Source organism: Anser anser (assembly GCF_964211835.1).
Source record: "Anser anser genome assembly, chromosome: 4".
Taxonomy (NCBI): Eukaryota; Metazoa; Chordata; class Aves; order Anseriformes; family Anatidae; genus Anser; species Anser anser.
Window position 1 is genome coordinate 35,119,762 of NC_139724.1, and position 22,819 is coordinate 35,142,580.

The 22,819-nt window shown below is 40.5% G+C and overlaps 1 protein-coding gene across 4 annotated transcripts in view; it reads left to right on the forward strand.

The window, feature by feature from the left end:
- NR3C2 (nuclear receptor subfamily 3 group C member 2) overlaps positions 1-22,819 on the forward strand; it is a 203,338-nt gene that overhangs the window by 142,651 nt on the left and 37,868 nt on the right. For all 4 annotated transcript variants that reach the window (XM_083833622.1, XM_083833624.1, XM_083833623.1 and 1 more), the window contains exon 4: positions 2,838-2,954. In XM_083833622.1, the coding sequence (XP_083689748.1) occupies positions 2,838-2,954 (117 nt within the window). The remainder of the gene's footprint in view (positions 1-2,837; positions 2,955-22,819) is intronic.

Consider the following 22,819-nt stretch of genomic DNA (forward strand, 5'->3'; position numbering starts at 1 on the left):
GAAATTTGATGATCTCTCTGATCTACAAAAGACATTTGCTTACTAGAAAAACTACTTACAGATTTTGTACCATATGTTAGTATTCAGAGATACACGATTCAAAAACTGAGGAGCCTTTACTAAATTATGTTTTCTGAAATTATTTAGCCTAAAGTTGATGGATTAGAAAGTAATAATTACAGGCTACCTAAACCATTTGAAGGGTGACTTATGGAAGTACTCAGCTATAGTGGGAGGATTCCTTATGAAGTCACCATGTGACAGTGATCGAGGCAAACAAACGTTTCTACAGTATTTAAGAATGTGACCCAAGTAATTATCATGGAGTACATAAATGTTAACCTCTTATTATTAAACTCATTAGCTTTTGAAAGCAGTAATGAAAAATGTTGACTTAACAGGTGTACAGTTTCGTAGAACAAACTGCCTTCAGGGAGATTCTGCAATGGGGTTCATTTTGCAGCATTAGAGCTGACTTGTCGTATTAATAGCCTGCACCCGCCTGTGAAAGCCTAAAAATGGTATTGCAGTACTCTGTGATGTACAAAGGACATTGTATGAGCACTGAACAATCGTACTTACATTCCTCACAAAAAAATAACCGTTTTTCCCTTCTCTCCACAAAATCAGTATAAGAATCCAGATACCAGTGTTTGTAAAGATATATAAACCATCTTTATGCTGTATATCATTATTTTAAACACTTGTGTTTTCCACTTTAATTTCACTTTCATGCTGCTGCTTCTTTAGGAGATGTGTTCAGTACAGAGCAAAAATGCAAATAGGAATTAAGTACATTCTTCTCTTGTGTATCTGGTTTTTGTACAGATCACTCCATACTATAAACATTACGTGATAAGCAGGTTTTCAGTCTGTGATTAGCTAAGAATTTTATCTTATTATTTTAGCAGGCCTACTTAAAGAGCAGCTGATGGATATTGATGCTGTCACTAAATTATCGTTCATCTTGAACTTGTCTGGCATAACTTCATGAGCTTCATTTCATGAATTATCTTGCCCACGTTTTATTGTTTTTCGGCAGTGCCACGGTGCTAGGTGAAGTCCCTTAATAAAAGCACTGACTTGTCAATCTGCTCAGTGGTTAGACATCTAAAACGTTATTATCTAAGTGACAATAACTTTGTGGTATTACAGTAACACTTTGCTTACTCAAATAAGGTTGAACCAATCTTTGTGTGAGATGCTCAGTGAAGAGATGCAAGAAATAGCCCAAATTTGAGTTCACTGTCTAAATAGGTAACGTTGGCTAGGGGTGAAAGGTAGTCAGATGTAGAGATAGAAAATTACTTATCTGAAGTTGTAAGGCAAATTCCTGAAAGAACCTAAAATAGAAGCCAGGTCTCCTGTGTCCCATGAATATTCTCTTTGACTTTCCCCGAGGAGGCATTTGTGTATTGTGGAAAATGTCTTGGCAAAAATATCTTAAAACTCTTGTTCTGCAGCAGCTTTGTCCCCTTGTTGAGCCTATGTCTTTGCTTCCTCTTCCCTGTATGCACCAGCCTCTTGCACCGCTGTCACTTGCTTCAGTTGTTGGCATGGACATTCATGCTCTTTGTCCAGTTCTTGGTTTTCTTCACATCTCATCTTCATTTGGGTTTTGGCTTAGGAGTCTCTCTATTTTGTTCCTCATTGGTGTAACTGCAGTTGCAATCCTATTTTCTTCCTCTGTCTTGTGTGTCTTTGTTACTAACTTGTGTTTAGTTTGCAGACTAATGAGTTTCTTACCTTCTTTCTAAAATGCCTCTCCCCAGGGCTTGGTGTAGTTCTTACGGTGCCAGCTATGTACACCTGCAGCACACTGTTGTATTTTATACTGGACTATTTTCTCAAATTTCAGGTGCTGGCAAATCCTGCAGCGTTGTATTTCTGTGAGCTGTGTCCTTTCCTTTCATCCTTCTGGAAGCTCTTTGTATCACTTTTTGTCACATCTGCTGCAAGCTGCTTGTTGTGGCCTCTCTGCATCCCAGTGTGCCACCTCTGGATTCAGGCAGCTCAAATAATCTTCCTCTTTCTTTTCCTGTCATGCTGCACTAACCCCTTGTGGCTTCCTTTCTTCCACATCCAATTCAAGCACCTTCTTTTGAAAAGTCCATGTATGTGGTGCTGCCCTTGCCTGGCACACCGCATCCGTTTGCTCTACCTACATTACTCCCACAAAGCAAAACTCCTTTCGAGTCTTCAAGTTGTTAAATGCCAGCCTATTTTCCTTCTTGCCATGTATTTCCCTTCTGCTAAATGTTGTGTATTAAATACCTGCTGTCTCTTCATGAGTGTTTCTGTGGGGCTTTGCAGAACTGAAGTAATATGTTGTGATTTAAACCTGCTTTGGTAAACCCTTCAGAAATCTGCTATATAGAGGAAGGTATTAAATCAGAAATCAAGCACTCTGTGAACTGGTTAAAGAGAACAGAGTGTATTCAGAACATCAACCTCCACCTGGCGTTTCTGCCTCAGGTTGTGAACTTCTTTGACACGAGACTGGCCCTTGGGTTTATAACAAAGAGGTACTGGGCTGCTTTGTGGTACTGCACATGTAAGGATATTTGAAAAAGATCAAACCAATCATTTGTTGTATGAAGAAAAAAAAAAAAGTGAAGTCCTGCTTAGAAGAAAAAGCTCTTTCCCAAATTAAGCAGAATAAAAGCTCATAGTAAGGCCCGTGATAAGTTACCAAGGTTATTGGGAAGACCAAAGAATGGGATTGGGAATTTCTGCATTAATAAGAAACCCAAAGTGACTGCACAATGAGAGGAAAAGAAATGGGAATTATTTAAATACATACTCTAATAAAGCATTTTGGTTTTTGGTTCATTCAGGACAGCACAATTATCTGTGTGCGGGAAGGAACGACTGCATAATTGATAAGATTCGGAGGAAGAACTGCCCAGCCTGTCGATTACAGAAATGTCTGCAAGCTGGAATGAATCTAGGAGGTAAGTAGAATATTAATAGTTTGGTCTCTTAATTTGATTAGGCAAAAATATTGGAAATGTGCAGCCTTTTTATAGTTCTGGCAGCTGCATAATCTCAGAAGTTTAAGGTGGAATTATCCTGAAGAAGTGCTTAATAGCTAATAAACTATTGTCATTCTAAATCAGCTTTTGGAGATATGTATTCTATGGCTCAGAAAAAAGAAAAGTGGGTGTTTTATGATGACAGTAATTTTACTCGAATCTCATATAGCTAAAAGTGTTAAGGCTTCAAGGCTTGCATAATTTTTTTTGGTGATGAGCATTCTCTAGAATACTAAAAAACATTTTATACCATCATGAAAAACAAAGGCACACGCAGTGAAACCTCTCAACTTTTTTTGTTGATGCGTATTCGACATTTATACTGATTCATTTCTGCAGCTATTTGTATATGCAGTTACTTTGATGATGTTACTCCGTCATTCATATGCCAATAACAAAAGGCAAAAACTTTTCTTAATAATTAAAAGTATCTTGAAAACTGTATTTTAACAAAACTTATAATAGTTTTTTCCATTGTTTTAATTCTTCAATTACAATGTCTACACAATTCTGGCTGTGCTTCAGTAGGCATCTTGTTACGAGTCATCTCCCTGAGCAAATTGTATTATAAATCACTTTTTCCCCCAACTCTCAGGTTTATTATAGTCTGTGACTGGGGGTTTGGGTACTGCTACAGGTCCTTTCCCTGATACGCAGAGTAACCATTTCCTTAGGATGTTTTTACTGTTCCAGAAAGTTATAACATGGTCACATAATTCCTCCAAATTCTTTCCTCTCTCAATTATTTTTTGTTATCCACCTGGGCCTATTGTTAGAACTGGTTTAGTTTAGTTCTATAGACACATTTAGCTGCTTGTCTTTCATAGGTTCTATGCAAAATGCAGGCTCATGTGTGCTTCCTGATGCCTTTTCTACCTCCCCATCTTCTTTTTTGTGTCTTATCTTGTGGCAGAAATTCTCAAGCAAGCTGTTCCTCACTCTTTGTGGAGAGTAGCCCTACCTTTTTCTCCCATTAGGACCTTTTTCACCCCCCTCTGCCAGTTTTGAGATGCTGCATTGCCCCCTAGGCCCCTTGTTTCTGATTCCTAAAGAAGAAGAGGCCAAATTGCTGGGCATAAGCTTAGTTTGATGGGGTTGCTTTTTGCACTTGCCAGAGTGCTGTAAATGAGGAATACATGGAAAAATCTTCCCTTTTGTTGGATCTTGGTAGTCTGCTGGTATTTGTTTACAATTACTGATCTTCATTTAATGACTTAGGAGGCAGAGCCTATCTCTACAACGCAGTTGTAGAGGTGTGCAGATGAACTTTGTGATTTTAACTGTTTTGATGATTTCCTTCACTTAGAGAAACTAAGATGAAATTCTCACTCCTGATTCAATCCCTTTCTGCTACATAAGGGAACTTAAATGGCATAAAACAGTCCTTCCATCATTGCAGTGGAGGAGATGGTAGGGACATGGCTGTGGATAGGGATGCAATATGGTGCCTTGTGCATGGTCCAGTAGAGAAAGGCCAGGTTGGAGGCAGGGGGAGGACTGCTAGAGAGAAGGTGCCTGCAGCCCGGAGACAGGGCTGCCAAATCATGCTAACAGACCTTTCAGTCTTTCAGCTGGCCCCAGTCTGGCAGGAAACGTTGATGGCTTAAAGCCATTAGCAACTTAAGTCCTCCTTCCACAGTGGTGCACTTTGCATTGGGCATCTTTGGAGGAGCAACACAGCATCTCAGACTTAATTTTGGGAACTTACATGTGCCGTTCCAGGGGTTTCTGTTATGATGGAGATCATCGTGAAAAAAGAGGTTGAAGTGGCAAGAATAGTTATTAATGCAGATTTGAAAACAGTAATTTTCTTTTCACAGAAATTTCCAAGGTTTGGTACTAAGAAACAATTTTTCATAATTAACTTGAGTATACAGTGTGTGTTCATATTATTATGAAGATTCATGATAGCTTGTAGTTTCATCAGTGGACAGCCTACTTTTGCCAAGGATATACACTATTCCAATAAAAATTGACTTTTACCTGTTTCTAGTTTGGACTTATAACAAAAACATGCAAGTATTTTGTTAGGCATTGTGAACAGTAAAGAGCTGGGGGAAAATGAATTTATAAACGTGATTTAGTTTAAATCCTATTTGCAGCATAGTACTCTCTAGCTGAGTCACACTGCACAGTGCTGTGCTCTTTGTACGGTAGATCTAATTTAAGCTCTCACTCTCCAAATGGAAGCAAAGGTAAACACAAAAAACAAACGGCATTTGAGATGCCTATGTGTCTGGTTCATGGGAAAAATAGCAAGATGATATGCAAAAGGGTCATAAGCGTAGCTCAGGGCTGAGGAGTGGGCAAGCTGCTGAAGCCATGGACATTTCTTTTCTACTTTTGGATGATTACAGTGATTTATGTCCTCACTTTGATGGGGGAATAAAGCAGTTGATACAGAAGAACTGTTGCTGTACAGGACAAGTTCCTGTCTTCCATGGGCTGGAAAAAAATTTGACTCTCTTTTGCATCCCTTTCTGTCTACAGGGAGGTTGCACCCCAGGCTGCCACCCAGCTCCCAGTTACCAAAATAGGGTGTTTTAGAAAGCAAAGAGAAAACATCTTGTAATGTGAAAATTTCTGATTGTCTTCCTACTGTAACTGAAGCTACTCATCTCTGTAGTGGAAAACTGGAAATCAGAAAGATTTTTCCATGTTTCATGCAACACGTTTTTGCTCAATCTCTAATCTACTGGTCTTTCTTGGTGTTTTTTTTTCCCAGTTATATTCTTTCTCAATTTTTTTAATGTTCTTTCTTTTGTTTACTGTGCCAAAGTGTTGCAGGTTTGTTTTGATCAGATATCTTGAACTTCCCAGCATGCTAACTATTTTTTCTGTACAAAAAAATAATATTTTGATGTGTGGCAGCATGCCATGCTTTAAGCACCTTTTACAAAAATACGTGTAATTCAGTGCTACAAACTACACCTTTTTATGAATGCTCAACCAAATTAATGTAGCAGTTTTATTGTTTACCTTCTCCTTTTGTTTGTTGAAAAATTGTAGAGTTCTCCATGCTCTTATCCTCTAATAGTCTTTAGAGAATTATTCATCAAGTCAGCAAATAATTTACCTAATTACGTTCTTTTCTCGATTTTTGTTTTGATTTCATAAGAAGCATCTGCAACCTGTAATTTCTGCGAAGCTGAAGTTGCCAAATACCAAATTAATTCATCCTACTCATTTCTAGAAAGTATGCCTGTGCACTGCAGACAGACATATCCCTTCAGCAGGCAGGACTCTAAAACTTTTTTGGGAAGCATAGTTTGTTTGTTGTGTGGTTGTTGTTTTTTTTAAACTCCAGTGCCATATGCTAGACTTAATTATTGGAAGAGATTCAGAGTGAGCAACTGCACTATGAAGGTATGCTGGCCCATTTTTGGTTTATGCTCTTTTCAAGATTCTGTAATTAATTTTCAGTTAATTATGGACCAGAATGACTTCATGAGTTGTGAAGTTTCTTCCAGCATACGCTGTGATCAGATTTGTCGAGTCTCTCACTTCCGCACGAGACATTTTCGTTCGACTCCCACCTCGCGCTGCCATTCCTTACTCACACCCGTCCCCACAGCAGCCCGGGCGGGTCGTGCTCAGACCCCGTAGCCCCACACAGGTGCTCAGCGTGGCTTCTCGCACACCACCAGCTGTGCCCAGCAAGGCAGCAGCCTCCCGGTTTCACTCTTGCTGCACACCCTGCTCTGTGCTGAAAAGCTGGAGAAGGGAAATTTTGTGTGGTGTGGCTTGAGAGGACCCCACCCCACCACTGCCCCTTTTACTGGCAGGTTCGTCCTCGCCCCTCTGGCATGACCTAGTGACCAAGCAGCCCTCCTGCTGCTGCTGCGTGAGCACTGAAGGTCCCTCTTCTGCTATATGATGCGTTATATATGCTTACAGGACAAAAAGGTCAACACCTTTTTGGTGTAGGACCACAATCCCTTCCTGCCTCAGCTCCCATGTAAAGCAGTTCTGAGACTTAGCAGCTCTGCCCTCCCACAACAGTAAGCAGAGAGCTTGCTGAAGTACCCTTCAGATATTGAAGGGAAATAAAGTAGATTTCACCTTGCAAATTACATAGTTCATCGCTCTGTCTGCAGAGACTGCCTGTGAAATCTGAATCTTGGTTTTGCATACATTTACATATGTAAGACACTTCATGCACAAGATGCTGTGTGTGATTTGTAGTCTTTGCTTGCACATCTCCTTATTTTTTATACATTAAAATATTTCAATAATCTGAAAAATAGATTAAATGAGAGAATCAGTAATAAGATACAGTATTTCACCTTTTTGCCCAGCTTTCCATTTTCTGTTTAATAACTTATACTAGTAGAGATTTGAAACTACGATATTATTTTCAGTTACTGCAGCTTATGTGTTTGTATTTTTTAATATCTTTTTGAGAGAAAAAAAGCAGTTGGGAGAAAAGGAAGAGAAAAAAATACAAGTATAGGAAAAATGAAAACTAAGAAGAACTTAAATACAGCACCTCTTGATCTACCAACTTACAACTAACCAAGGTTTCATAAATCTGAAAGGAAAAAAAAAATCCTATGTGTAAGAAACCATAAAGCAATTTTGAGTATATGTATAGTTAATTTTTATTTTTCATTTAAAATTTAACTGCAAAGCATTTTGAAATGCCAATTAACTTCAACTGCATTTTTATTTGCGTTTATTATGGAGCATTTTCCTCTTAGGGAATCAAGTCTTTTTTTTTTTTTAACCTGAAAATTCAGCTGGGTTCGTGTTAGTTCTTTTGAGAGACTTTTACCAATATACAGCAATAAGTTGTTCATGGTTTTTGTAAAGCCAAACCTCATGTTGTCAATTTTTCTTGGATTTTAGCTGGACCAACCTGATTGTGGTACCTACTGTTGTTTCAGCTGTCACTACTATTGTTTCAAAGAGCATTCTTTCTTTTCTAGATGCTACAGTTTAAGAAAACATTTGTGTTAGATAGAAATCCCTCAAATTATGAGAATGTGTTAAAATCTGTGCTTTCTCCTAGCAGAGAAAGTGCCACTGATTTCCCTGCTTTTATTTGCAGTGTCTGGTGTATTGAGCCCAAGTCAGTAAAGAACTGTAAGAGGTTGTAGCCTGCAACCATGCTGCCTTGTACTGTGATTTTGTTAGGTCTCATAAATGTTGCCTGTGCCCTAAGATGGTTCAAAGGGGAATATCCATGTTGCTGCACAGAGTCCATGTTGGTGACTTCAGAAGAGCTCTTCCTGGGTGAGGGCCAGCTGCATTTAAGGCAGTGCTGTTGCTGTACCACCTCCCCACCTTGCATTTGGTGAAGATACCAAAAAAAAAAAATTAAAAAAAAAAAAGCAATCTTCCCCTTTGGGATCTTGTAAGACACTAATTTGTTCAGCAATGAGTTTTTCCTATTTCTGCATCTGTTTTCATCCATGTTACAAGATACTGCCCTTGTCCTGCTCCTGATGTGACCCCCACTAAGGTTTCATCTGAAACATCCTCAAGAATAGTTTAGGTAACTATTTGAACAGTCACTTGAACCAACAATTAAGAAACTCTTTGGGAATGATGAAAAAATGCAGAATTTTGAAGAGAGCTGGTAATCTCTCAGGCATTGATTAAAAAACAGTATTGAAAGACTGTTGTACTTTGCATTTTGCTGACGATTTTGTTTCATAAATGATGTCAGCTCAAGAAGGCACACTGCAGCAGTTCAAAAGCACGCAAGTCACATGCAGCAGTCCGTAATCAAACTCATAATCAGGTTCCTGTTCTCAGTCCCTCTTTGTTTTTTCAAGTTTTGCTAGTTTCAGCTCTGCCTTCTGACTCGCGTCCAGCTGCCAGCTCCGTTTGTCTTTCCTCCAGGAACAGCCTTTCAGGCTTTTGGCAGAGGCCTGCTGAACTCTAGACTTCCCTGTTTCATCTGCTGGATGCTCCATCATGCCATTCATGGCATAACGCTCTTGGCTGCCAGCTTTGCAAAGGAGTTGCAACTTTTCAAGTCTCCTGCTGGGAGTACGTGCCCCGGCCTGCCTGGTGTCACGTGGCGGCCCTGTGCATGCAGGCTCTCTGACGTTTTGTCTGATTTCAGCAGTATACCTCTCTTGATGCATGGGCTCAAAGGGTGCTCTGTCCTGAGCTGGCCATGTTGTGCACTTGGGATTTTGCTTCGGTTAGAACCAAAAGGCTAAGAGAGGCGATCAGAGCCTTCACAGAAGAAGGTCCTCCCAGGAAAGGTGAAGAAAAATCCCCAACCTTTGTGCCGATGTTATGCGATGCAACTGAAGCAAAGCAGTGGATCCTGCTTAGGTGCTATCTGTCAGGTGTTGGCTGACTGTCTTCTGTGGATTCAGACTGCAGTGCCCATGAGCTCTTAAACTTTTCTGTTATTAGGGCTTCACCTCCCGAATGCTCTCAGGATAGAAGACATCTGTGTCTTCTTGGCTCCCTTGCACCAAAGTTGACTCCCCTTTTCACCCGCATCCTGGTATAGTACTTCTCTGCCTTGTGGGGAATTTAAATTTAACAACCTGTTCTCCAGCAGATCCTGAAATGAATTGTTGTTTATATTTGTCACTCACAAAGATGCATAAAAGCAAGCAAGCAAGCCCATTACACTTCTGTTTATTCTTCTGTCTCATTATGCTGGAGCAGACCAGAATCCCCTTAGCTATTTCCAAAATTCTCTTTGCACAGCTCTTGATGTTTTGTTTTTTCCTGAATCACCAAATTATTGCATTTCCTTCCGCAGTGTTGTGAGTCCATTTCCTTTTCACTCTTCCCCACAGTAAAACAGTAGTCCCTGTTATGAAAGTATGCTTGTGTCTCCCGTTCCTCTTTCCAGAGCTGCTGGTTATCGCCAGAGCCCTTCTGAAACCTCACCCTGCGGTCTGTGATGGTGTGTTTCCATTTCTCGCTTCCCCTTCGCTGCAGAGAGCTGTAGAAGCAAGAGGAACTTGTCCTTTTAGCTTCAGCTGAGCCATTGCTTCAGAGAGTTTCCACCTGAGTAAAAAGATGTGAAGGTTTGACTTGCCATTTCTGACACTACCTTGGGCAAATTATACTAGGCTCACTGTGCCAAGCAGCAGTTTTTGTTAAAACCCTCAATAGTTTCCTACAGGCATGCTGTGGGCCAATTTGGAAGAGCCTAATGTAAAGCAATGAGAATGATCAGCAGTCTTAAAACCTTGACTGGTGGAGACAAATTGAGTTAGTTAGCATTGTTTAGTCCAAAAAAAGACTGAAGGGAAGGTTGAAAAGAAGGAAGATACAGGTGTTTTCAAAAACATGAAGTATTGCTGAAGAGGAGGAGGAGATGATCTGCTTTCTGTGTCTGTGAAAGGCAGGGAAAGAAGTAATGAGCAGCAAGGAAGATTGAAGTGAGGAAATGGAAAACTAGAATAGTTAGTCTGGGAAAGATGTGAGGTCTGTCACTGGGCGTCTCAAAGATCAGTTAAGACAAACATTTGTCAGAAGTGATGAGGCTGCAGCTGGTCCTGGTCTGAGAAAGAGGATGGATCGTACAGCTGTCCTATGTCTCTTCCAGACTATGATTAATGTTAGGTAAGCGGACCTAAGTTAGCTAATTTGTGTGCAAATCAAAGAAATATGAAAATGTTACTTCCATGTGACAAAAAGACATTTGAGATTCTCTATCTCTGTCCTCTGTGTGACAGCATGTTTTGAAGAAGCAATGATGCTAAAACTCTGCAAATTGTGTGCTCTTTCTTGTGACGTTGTGTTGCTTTTTTGATTGTCTGCTACTTTGGCACTTCACAGGTTTCAATTTGATTCTAGAGCTGTGGTTTACTCCTGTAATGTCACAGGGAAAATTATTCAATCACAGATTGTGCCTTAGCACGTGAATTTTGTTCTTTCTCCTTGTTCTCACATATGTAGTTTGCTTCAGAATTACCTTAGTAACTTGTATTTTGTTTTGAATCCTGTTTCTTTCTTTTTTTCCACCAATTCCCAAGTGCATGGCTTTCCATTTTTAGTATCTATGTTTTGCTAAACCAAGTGTGAGAAGTAGCAAGGATACCTGGCTCAAAAAGCAGACTTTGGAGTTAGATGTTAGTAGAAGGAACAATCCACGGTGGGTTTTGAAGGAAATTTAGAGCAAACTTAAGTCTTAGAAGTACACAAGAGGCAAGAAGGTGGTGTTTAACAAATAGGAAAACAAAGTGAAGGCACCAGTCAGCATGTTTGTGAGCCACCCAGTACCACACAGTTTCCTGCAAATTGATGTGGGTGATTTATGTGCTCTGGGTGTAAACTTGGGTAGCTCTTCTCCCCCTTCCTCCAGTGCTGTAATGTTTGAGTAATGGAAATCTTCTTCCCTGCATAACATCCCTGCAGAAGGAGCAAGAGAAGGAAGACATGGTGAAACATGAGCTTACAAGACCAGTCCATCCCCAGTGAGGAGATTGGTCAGTAAGGAACAGAGGAGATACCAATGTGGGATGATTCTCATGCCTCAAAGCCATGCTGTCGTCATACTGGAAAGAAAGCAAGCTGAGGAAACTTGTATGTAACTTCTGGGTCTGCAGGTGGCCCAAGCACATCCAGGCATGTCATTTACATATCTCTTCAGAGAGGCGTGTGTCAGTTTTAGTCATTATTGGCATTTCATACACAACTACTTCAGCTTTGGGAGAATTTAGAAATGTGCCACACTGTCAGTTGTGAAGAGATACTCGGGTCGTATGATTCAAATCATACTTACGGGTAATTTTGCAGAGTTGCATTTTCCCTGGAAAGGTTGTTAATATCACAAGGTAGCACATATGGGACGTTTTACAAATGTTCAGGGTGATTTAGTAAAGAAGGTGATTAACATGGTTATATTCTTTTTTATGACTAATCATGAACTGATGAAAAATATTGTTGATACGATTGCAGAAGCATCCAGCTTGTATTTCACAGATAGGATTGCTGTTCTGGTAAGCAGGGCAGAGGATTTCTAGAAGATGAAGGACAGACCAGCAGCTGTAGAATCTATAAGAAATAAGGTCATTTGAGAGAAATCATTTGAGACTTGATGAAAACAGAGGATATGGAAATCAGGCAGGTGAGGAGACGTGTCTCAGAAAGTTTTGCTGCTTGGGAAAAATACCAGAGGTGATGTGCATAATGAAGTAACAAGAAAGACCACAAAGGGAAGTGCAGCACTTACGAAGTTGAGCTCTAGTAGTAGTAGTGAAGGAATGAAAACGAAGTATTTAAAGCATGGTGCACTCTTTAGCATGAAGTGGAAGCATGAGCACTCGAGATTCAGAATGAGAGGTGCTGTGAAAGTGTTTGCTTGTTGATGATTTTGAAAAACTCTGAACGTGTTGTTGAGTAGCCGTGTCTCCAATGTAGATACAAAGAGGGTATTTGACACACAGTAAAAGTCTATAGGACTGTATCAGGAGCAATCGAGATGGCTTAGTGTTATGATCAGAGTGAAGGGCACATAAATCACAGAACAGGCTTGGTATTGGGTATCAACCCAGATAAAATCAGGAGAGAAGACTTGGATGAGGAACGCCTGCAGAAGGTTGGATGAGAATGGGTATCTTGGGAGGGAGGTTGTCACTTGGCACAAGGCAGAAACCAGTGATCATAGCCAAGAGCATTCAGTCTGGTACATTGGAAGATTTTTGAAATCTGTTCTCCAAAGTTTCCCTAACTTTGTTTTTAACCAAATTATTACCAATACCAACAGCTCAAACTGCTATCGTATTGTTGCTGCAGGTGTTTTGGAGCTGTAGGTGAAAAGTGCTGGAATTGTAAGTGACTTATACTTTGCATTCTTTATTGGTATTTTACTGCTAGTCTTTAAATCTATTTGATGAATAGTTGAAACTAGCGATGCATTTAGTAGACAACAGCTCAAAAATCATAGAATTTGCCATCCATTTGATGAATGAATAAATAATCAGTAAAATATGAGTTATGGGAGTATCTGAAAAGGACTGATTAAGATTGGCTATCATCAAAATTATAATTTTATTTTGTAAGCTTTTTTTAAGGCTTTGTTTATTGGATGATTTAAATATTTAGTAAATACGTTTCTTTTGAAATTAATGAAGAAGCACAAAAGGGAGTTTTATGTACCAAAAATGTTAGCTGTGAGGCTGTATTATGTCAGTTTGGGATTTTATATGAAATATATGTGGGGGAAATTTTCATACTTTAGACATTTCTCATTAAAAATCTTTATCAAAAACAGCTTGATTTGATTTTAACAGGAAACCACTAATTGGCATTTGGTAAAAGTTGTTCCCACACGGGGAGGAGTACCCCTATGAAACTGTTATTTTTCAATTAATTATCACTTTGAGGATTGCTGAGAAACAAGCAAATGTGTTAGACATTTTCCCTGACAACCTAAATATTCCTGTAAAATGCACTTTGGAGCTCAGCTTTCTTTTGTCGCTTTTGTCCGTTATCTCTTCATAAATGCATAGCCCGAAGCTCAGCGTAGCTTAAAAACGGATTAATTCCTCCTGTCTTCTCTTCCTAAACCTTCCCCAGTGCCTTCTCTTCTTGATTGCTGGGGACAACATCACTGTCTCATCAGACAAGTACATAACCTGAGCTTCATCGTTGGGTCAGACCTCAAAATATGCAAGATTTTATCTGGACTTTCACTTTAATTTTTCTGAGAGGCCGCTATGATAGCTTCTGTGCTGTCTTTGCAAGGCTGCTTCTTTTATCAGTGCTCCAAAGACCAGCCCTGCGAGCAGATCTCTGTGGCTGTGGATCCACGGTCCTGAATCCTGCACGCAGTGAGCCAATGAGAGGAACTTGTCTGTTCCATAAGATATGTGCAAGCGTTGTTATGAAGTGCCACCTCCCTGTAGGTTTTTGTATTTCACTGCTCGATTTCTCCAGCCATAACTATAATAAGGAGGGAATGTAGAATTACCATCAAATTTTGCGAAGAATACTCATTAAGTGGGTGTGTAATTATTTGAAATAACATTCTCCGAAAGTAGCTGTGAATGGTTTACTATTACACTGGAAGGGTGTCTGAAGTAGGGTCCTGTTGAGGGTCAGTTCTGGGTCTACAACTTCACTAATTACTTGGATAACAAAATACAGAGTAAATATGTAACTACAGATTTGGAAGTTCTCCTCTGTGAACAGAATCAGAATTCAAAAGTACTTTCGGTGCTAGTCTCTGAAATCAACACGGTGGCATTTTCAGTGAAGTGCAGAGGGTTACACTGAGATTTCAGGCATGCTAGTATGAAATAACAAAAAGCAGCTGTTTTGAGAACTGCTGAGAAGAGCGAACTGTGGTTGCATAACATTAAATGAGTCAATAATGTAAAATAGGCAAATCTGATACAAAGGTATTATTCCCTTCTCATCAGAGATGGCAAGCGTGGGCCTGCTGACTGTGGTTTCAGTACTGCTGGTCAGGGTGGTGGGGCTGGGACAACCTCATGAATTGGTCACTTTCCTTCCTGTTCCAGTTGGTAGGATTAGTGGTACCTGTGTCCTTCCTGATGGGTATGTCTAATCTCTTTTTAAGATCTCCAGTGTGGAATTCTGTGTTGTTTCCCTTGATAATCTTTTCCCGTTTTTCACAGACCTTTACATTTTAACTCCTGGCTCCACACAAGACCACCCAAAAACCAAACCCTATGTCTGAGAGCATTGTCCAAAGGCTTCTTGAACTCTGTCAGGCACAGTGCCATGACCATTGCCCTGGGGAGCCTGTCCCAGTGCCCGGCCACTCTCTCAGTGAAGAACCTTTTCCTAACCCCCAGCCTGACCCTCCCCTGTCCCAGCTCCATGCCGTTCCCTCGGGTCCTGTCGCTGTCCCCAGAGAGCAGAGCTCAGCGCCTGCCCCTCCGCTTCCCTCGTGAGGGAGCTGCAGGCCGCCATGAGGCCTCCCCTCAGCCTCCTCTGCTCTGAGCTGAACAAACCCAGGCTCCTCAGCCGCTCCTCCCCTCTAAACCCTTTGCTATCTTCCTAGAACTTCTTTGGACACTCTCTAATAGTTTTGTGTCCTTCTTATATTGTGGCACCCAAAACTGCACACAGTGCTCGAGGTAAGGCCACACCAGTGTAGAGCAGAGCAGGACAATCCCTCCCTTTGACCAGCTAGCCATGTCGTGCTCGATGCACCCCAGGGTAATGCTAGCCCTTTTGGCTGCCAGGGCACACTGTTGACTCACATTCAACTTGTCATTGCCCAAAACCCTTGGATCCCTTTCTGCAGGGCTGCTCTCCAGCCTCTCATCCCCCAGTTTATATGATGTCCAGGACTGCACCATCGCAGGCAGGTGCAGCAGCCAGCACTTAGCTCTTGATCCATTTCGTGTAGTTGGTGATTGCCCAGCTCTCTTGTCTGTCAAGATCTCTCTGCAAGGCTTCTCCATCCTCGAGGGAGTCAACAGCTTCTCTTAACTCAGTATCATCTATAGAGTTGCTTAGTATGCATTTGAGTCCTGCGTTCAGATCAGTTATAAAAACATTAAGAAGAACTGACCCCAAAATAGAGCCCTGTGGAACCCCACTGCTGACTGGCCACCAGCCCGTTGTAACCCCATTTGAGCTTAACCCATCAGCCAGTTGTTCACGAAATTTCATATGTTGTGTCTAGAGAAAGGTGTATACAGACTGTATACAGGTGTATACTAGAGACAGCACAAGGAACACGGATAATAAGCTTAGGAAAAAAATTATTTGTAAGGAAGAGTTGAAGAAACACAATTTAAGTTAGGGTAGAAGAGAGAAACATATTCAGACTTTCAATTCAAAAAGTGGTATAAAGGATGGGACGGGAAAGATAATTTGTTTTTTATGGCCACTGGGGGGATGATGAAGAGAAATCAACTTCAGTACAGAAAAAATGATTTGGAATAAGAGATGTTGGGGAAAAACTGAGTAGTTAAATGTTGGAGAAAGATGGGGGATATTGTGAGATTGCCTTTGTTGGAGATTAATAACGTAGTGGGCTGGGCAGAGTATAGTTGATGATCCTGCTCAAAGCAAGAGGATAAAATGCGTCACATGCATTGTCTCTGTGCTCTGCAACGCTGCAGTGGGGCAGCGTTACACCGTGCTGTATATTGGAATCTGTTCCAAACAAGGCAAAATGCAAACATTTCTGAAACTGACATATAAGCAAGCAAAGTAAGAAGCAGTAAATATTTATTTAGTTACAGATAGTTTTATTAGTAGTTTAAATCAAACTAGAATAAAGAATGAAAAGATGTTTAAAGGAACACAATGAAAAAAATGTACAATTATGCAGATTAAAATGTACTCTAGGAGCTTTTCCTTTTCCCTGTACTTTACCTCCCTTTTGAGTATACTGAGTGTGAACTAAGAGCAAGAGTGGCTGGCATTTATAGATGTGCTTGGATGTTTTTGTCTGGCCAAAGGCAAATAAAATGTGACATAGCCGTAGATCAGTCTTCATGCACGTTTATTCCTTGTCTTTAAGCTGTCCAATCCTGTCAGATTAAAGTGTTACTTATTAATTAGTAAGCAGTTGTGAATGGTGTTGGCAATGCCAAACTATGTCATTATTTCCGTTATGCCTACCATTTCATTCTGCTGAATTCAGTCATTGGCTCTGATCTTACTCTCCACTAAAAGCATGCTTCTGCTGGTGGAGGATAAGAAAGGTATTCGGATTTTTTCATAGCTTTGTTACTTAAGTTAAAAATTCTACCGGTATACTGATTCCTCAGGCTCACAGCAAGTGATGCAGTTTTCTATCACTTTGTATCTCCTTGGGGACAGAGCTGTCAGAAACAGCTTCTAAAATTTATTTTTTTCTGTAAAGGTGGGACCTTTATCTTCTTTCTCACTAGCTGCAGTCTTCCTTTCTTTGTATATTTAGATAAACTGCGTAGTCCATTCAGTGTATCTCAAATGCTGTTGCAGAAACCACCCTTGAAGGGCCACTGCTTTGCAAGTGCAGTGTCCGTTTGGTACTGTCATACATGACAAATTTAAGTAATTTTGTGCTCTTCTTTTCAGTCCCTGTACAACTTGTCCCCTGCTGCTGTTGTTTTCAGTTTGCTTTCTCCCCTTGGTCTGCCCAGTCAAACTGGTGACTCATCCTCTTGGGCATGCAAGTCTCCAAGATTTGTACCCAGGTACAAATCCTCTTACGCTCAAGACAACACTCAGGTTCGCATTTAGAGGTTCTTCATCAACCACAGCTCTACTAAAAAGTAATAGTTTGCTTTCCAAAGTTGGTAATCAGTTTAAGGAAGCTTTAAGATCCTGTCCTTGTTGTTCCCTTCTTTGTTTCTTGAAGAATAAAATGTGCATGCCTGAATGCACTTTTTGTAGGACTAATACTGTACGATCTTGTTTGGATTATTGCTTTTCACTTTATTCCATGTGTGCGTATATATATATAAAATGTCTATATTATTATCTAGAACTTGCTCAACTACATCTCTTACCCATTGTGCTAGACACTTAAGTGAAAAATATGTCTGTACCAAGATAGCTCAAAATTTTCATATATGTCAAGATACAGCAGACTGGGGGAAGGGACACACTATTTGTGGTAGCAGTAAAATAGCTAATGAGAACAGATGTCAGCTCACTGAAGCAAGTGAGGCAAAGGCACCAGGCAAACATGACGGAAAGTTTCAAAGGAGGAAAAAGTGGCATTTTGTTGGCGCATTTATCTGTGCAAAGGTGGAAGCAAGCGATAAAGTGCGTATGCTTGGTGAGGGCTCAGGAAAGTCTTCCCAAAAGCTGTTGCGGCTGCATCAAAGGAGACTCAGCAGCTTGATCCTTTTGTGGCTGGTATAGAGCAGTGCCCAAGGTTGTGTTCGGAGGGGAGAAGCAGGAAGCAGGGGAGGGGTGTGCAGGAAAGCTCCAAGACGTTTGGTGTGAGGGCAGCGGGACAAAGCAGGATGGGTTGGGGGACTGGGAAGGAGGCAGTGGTTGTAGCTCAAGTGCAGAGCTTGAGCAGTGAAGCTGGGTCCTGGGTGGAGGAGCTCAAGTCTGTGAAATGCAGGTACTGCTGGCAAGGTGTGTGGAGCAGGCTCAGGCAAAGGCAGTCATAGATGATGGGCTTGAGTGAGGAGGAGGATTTTGATGATATTCAAAGTGAGTTTCGACTGCAGCGTCTTTCTGTCCTCACGCTGCCCAGATCACTGGTAGTACTATGCAAGTGGTATTACTTTGAAATAATCACAAACTGTACCAAGGAAAAAAGGATCTCTTACATTGTTTGAAGTGCATTTAATGCATTTTTTCTGTTTGTCTTTCACATCTATTTACTAAAATATCTATTTACTAAAATTGATGGGTTTTTGTCTCCTTTACCTCTTTTTATTTTATTTTTCTTAAACCTCCATCTTTTTCTGTGCTGTGTCCTTTCATGTCCTTTTTGGTTTCCCATTTCCTTCTGCTGATGTTCTCTGCTTTCCACCAGAGGTAGCATATGGTCTTGTAATGTGTTCTTGGTATCACTTACTGACTCAAATATGTTTTGCAACATAGATGAAATTAAGATCTGTTGGGTCAGGATCAGTTTGGTCCTGGCACTGGCAGAGCTTTAGAAATGATAAATAATGCTCTGGCTTAGTTGTCTGTATCATGACTTCAGCTTTACAAATAACAATTGTTTTTTGATAGGCAAAAGGCAGGATCTGACTATCATCTCTTAAAGAAAAAAATCTGGTTCCAGGGAATTATCGGTTGCAAGCATGGTAATTCGCATATACCTACACAGAACTATAGATGATTTTTTTTATTTTTTTTTATTTTTTAACTTCTGATTTTGCTTTAGAGCTCTGGATACCAGTTTGAAATTAAGGATCATTTTAGATTGTTTTCTAAATTCAAACACTACTACAATTCTGCAACTACTGTTAAATTACTGTTACCCTGTTAAATAACTGCTGAGTTATATCATAATTTATTTTTTTTTTATCTACTATTGATAGCATTTTGTTCTTTGGCATTTTTGGATCCCATTTCTTTACTAACAATACTAATTTTGAGCCTGTGAAGAGTAGATATCAGATTTGGGGCTGTTTGGAGTTCATAATTTAATTCACATATACTCCTTGGGGTAGAGGGAATAGATTAGCTCCCTCTAAACCCAACTTCTATAGCACGTGTACGTTTACTATGGTCTCATGTAGTAGCTTAGCAGTCTTGTAACTAACCTAAAACCTCAGACTTAACCTCTTAAAATTGGGAATGCTGTGGATTTGTAGCTGATGTTCGCATCAATGTTATTCAGAAAATAATTTACAATAGGTTAATATCCGGTTAATCTCCTGTTATGTGATATGCAGCTGCATAAATGCTGTAGATGACCAGAAGACTGCTGAATGTTTTACTGATCACCTGAAAACTCACAATCAGAAAACCATAGGACTCCCAGCTTTGACTTTCTGACAGCAGTCTAACAAGTGAAAGGTCAATGCTCAGGAGCCAGCTGTCTGGCGGATTCAAATCTGAATGGATTTGAATCAAATTCATCAAATCTGATGAATCTGGTGGATTCAAATCTGAATCCACCCCAGTCCCCGGACAATAGCTGTTTTCAAATGATTAAGCCCAGTCTTTTTGCTGGATTGTAAGTATGAGACAGCAGTAAGATACCCATCTACTTTACAGTCTTACCAGTGCTTAAGACTGTGTTACAGTGATTTTTGTGCAGCGTCTGGCTTCCTCAGTGCCTCTGTGGGAGCACCACTGGCCCTTTGGACGCAGGTGGGACTGATGCTGAGGATGAAGAACACCGATGCTCGAGGTGAGGCGTGCTCTCACTGAGGTTTTCGAGCACGAGGAACAACAGATGGCTTTGCAGAATTTGAAGGCTTTCCTTTGGACTTGGGCAAAGTTGGGCAAAGGCCTGCTCATGAAATCCAGGTAAACGTTTGCCTATTCCTTCCAGGGGAACAGAGAGTGTTATTTTCAGTCTGACCTATTGCTTACTTATTTCTCTGTTATACTACAGTTTACTGGTAGAGCTACAGGGAAGGTCTGTTGGACATGCCTGTTCAAAGTGCAACTTCGTGACCTTTCAGCTGCTTCACCTTACTTCAGTGTCTGATTGTAGTGTAATGTGCAAGACCTCCTAAAATACTTAACAAAAAATGTGTCGGATATTTAAGGTGTTAACCTCAGGTATACCTGCAGTTAGTCTTTCACTATTGTTTGTTTTTCTTCAGCTGTTACTCCAGCTCAGATTACTTAAAAACACAGGGGTTATGATATCATGTCTGCAGTAATGCTGGACAGAAGGGGCAAGAAGTCACTGACAGCACTGCCATCTCAGTGAAGGTCTTATCCCAACCCTAAGTACTTGACAGGTTTCACCTCTGCAGTGTGAATGCCCCATCCCTGGTCTGCATGGAGACCCTGCAACTTCTCAGACGTCTCTGCTCAGAAGTCCTGATGAGCGTGGCTTTTCCCCGCTGATTCAGAGGTGGCTTTGTCGGTTTTCTAGTTGGTATTCCAATTAGAGAGCAAATGTGAAAAACACTTTCACAAGGCAGGCTCGGAGTACGTACTTCTCTGCGCTTGTATTTAATCTTTACTTGTTGGTTTCTGTGGGAGTTACCAAACCAGTTGAGCTAGAGTGCTGGCGTGAAGCCAAATGAAAAATACAGTTTTCTTCACTGTAAACACGACTGTCAAACAGTAATGTTTTTCTCAGCTTCATTTTAAAGGCATTATAATGGAAGAAAATGAAACTAAAACACATTTTTATGCCAGTATTATACATGGAAGAATGCTGTTTCTTTTTTCTTTTAATGAAAAACTCTTAGAGAATAGAACATAGAAAATGCTGTTTTAATAAATATGTAATCAGTTATCTGTGTTGCTAGATACTTGATAGAGTTGGTAAGCCAATGCATTTCTTATTCTGGTATAGTTATAGTGAGGATGCATTTTTTTGCCTCTGCAAACATGAAAGATATGTAAAGTTCTTTATTTTTAGTCCTGTTTTGATAACAGAAAAAAACATAGTGCCTGATAAAATTTAATGAATAACAACAGCAAACATTAATCTCTATTCACTCCTTCGGGCTTATTTTTAAACTCTCTTTTCAGTGGCCAATAACTCTGATAACTCATCGTCAAGTGTTCTGCTGAACTTGGCCATCGTTGCTTTGCTTTGGGGATTTTTTTTATTTTTATTTTTTGAAAAATGTGGAAGTTCAGCTTTGCCTTTCTAAGATAAATGTGAACTATATTTAACGCTCACAGTGATTTCACCAGTACGTCATCCTGTAGGTGCAACTGCACCAAATGGGGAACAACAGCATTTTCACTTACTTTTCAAAATTAAATTTAACATGGTTGTCTGCATCGCCTGTCTGAAACTCCCCCCGTTTTATTTTGCAGAGTGAGGAAAAAGCCTTTTTAACAAAATGTCTGATCAGCTGCAACATCGTAAAATGGCTTTTTGGGTACTAAGAACGGAAATTACATCTTGAAGAATGGATGTCAGCATCCACGTAACTTGATGCACCAGAGGATGAAAAATCCTTCAGTCGTGTTTCATTGTTTGAATGAGCTTTTTTAAGAGCTTAGTAATAGAAAAGTAAGAAATAGGATTGGAAGGGAGGCTGAAGGATCTTCTCATCTGTCCTGTCTCTTGAGACAGAAGCAGTTTTAGTGAAACCTCTCCTGACAGACATTTGTCTCACCTCTTCCTTATAACCTTCATGATAGTAACTCCAGTGTTTCTCTATGTAATCCGTGCTAATACTTCAGATAATTAGGAAGTTTTTGTAAAGTATATGTGCATAGTTGAACAACAGAATTTTAAATTAAATTTTATTAGCTCTAGCACATTTTTATTTGCATATCTAATCCTTTTATTAAAAAATTCAACCCACACCAGTTGGTCTGGATATTTGCAGGCATAGATAAATTAAGAAATTATTGAAAACAGAAATACATGCTGTAGACGAGTTAATGAAATGGTGTTCAGCTCTCTGAAGGAGAAGTTATGAAAGTTACACAAAGATCTCTGATGATCTCTGCAGATCTCCTGGCTGTGTCGATGCTGAAATCAGCCAGGAGAAACCTTCCGTCATTGTATGATGGAAATGACACCAAACTGATGTTCAGATTCTGCACTTCCTGCTGGATTCAATACCTCCTGCAGCAGCAAAGGATTGTGTTCATGTTTTGACGATGACAGTCAAAGAGCACCTGTTTGACAGGGCACCCTCAAGATCCTGCATATGAGTGGGAGCACTGCTATTTTATGTAGCGGTCTCTTGGGTTTTCCCTAACAAACAAGCTTTTCTTTTGGATCTTGGGATGAGCCAGCTCCTCAGAGTTCAAGGTACCGTGCCGGTAAGGAAGTGTTGGAAACAACAGGCTATTGTTGCGCTTGGGTGTGCATTGTCCTGAGCGCTGGGCGTCTGTATCCTGCCTTGCAGCACAACGAGCTCAGGCACAGCCGGTGGGTCTGGGCAGGCAGCCCCAATTTCAAGGAAACAGTCAAGCACTAATGGCCCCCGGCACCAGCAGCAGTCTCAGGACAGCAGCCGTGCTGCCATTCGGAAGGTTTTTCTTAAATTCTGGGTTTTGAAGAGTTTGTAAAAGGGTACTGAGGTAGTTCTGTGGGTCTTTGTGGGGAATCTGGGACACCGTGAGAAGCAGCAGGGAGCGCTTGCTTTGAACACTTACCAGGAGGGAGCAGCACGGGGCGCTGAGCTGGAGTGGAAGTAAACATTTCAATAATGGAGCAGAGAGGTGAGGTGAAGTGGAGGCTGCTCAGAAAGGATCCTGAGACTGCAGTAAAGGAGCTATATTGAAGGAAAGAGGCATAGGAATTGATGATGGAG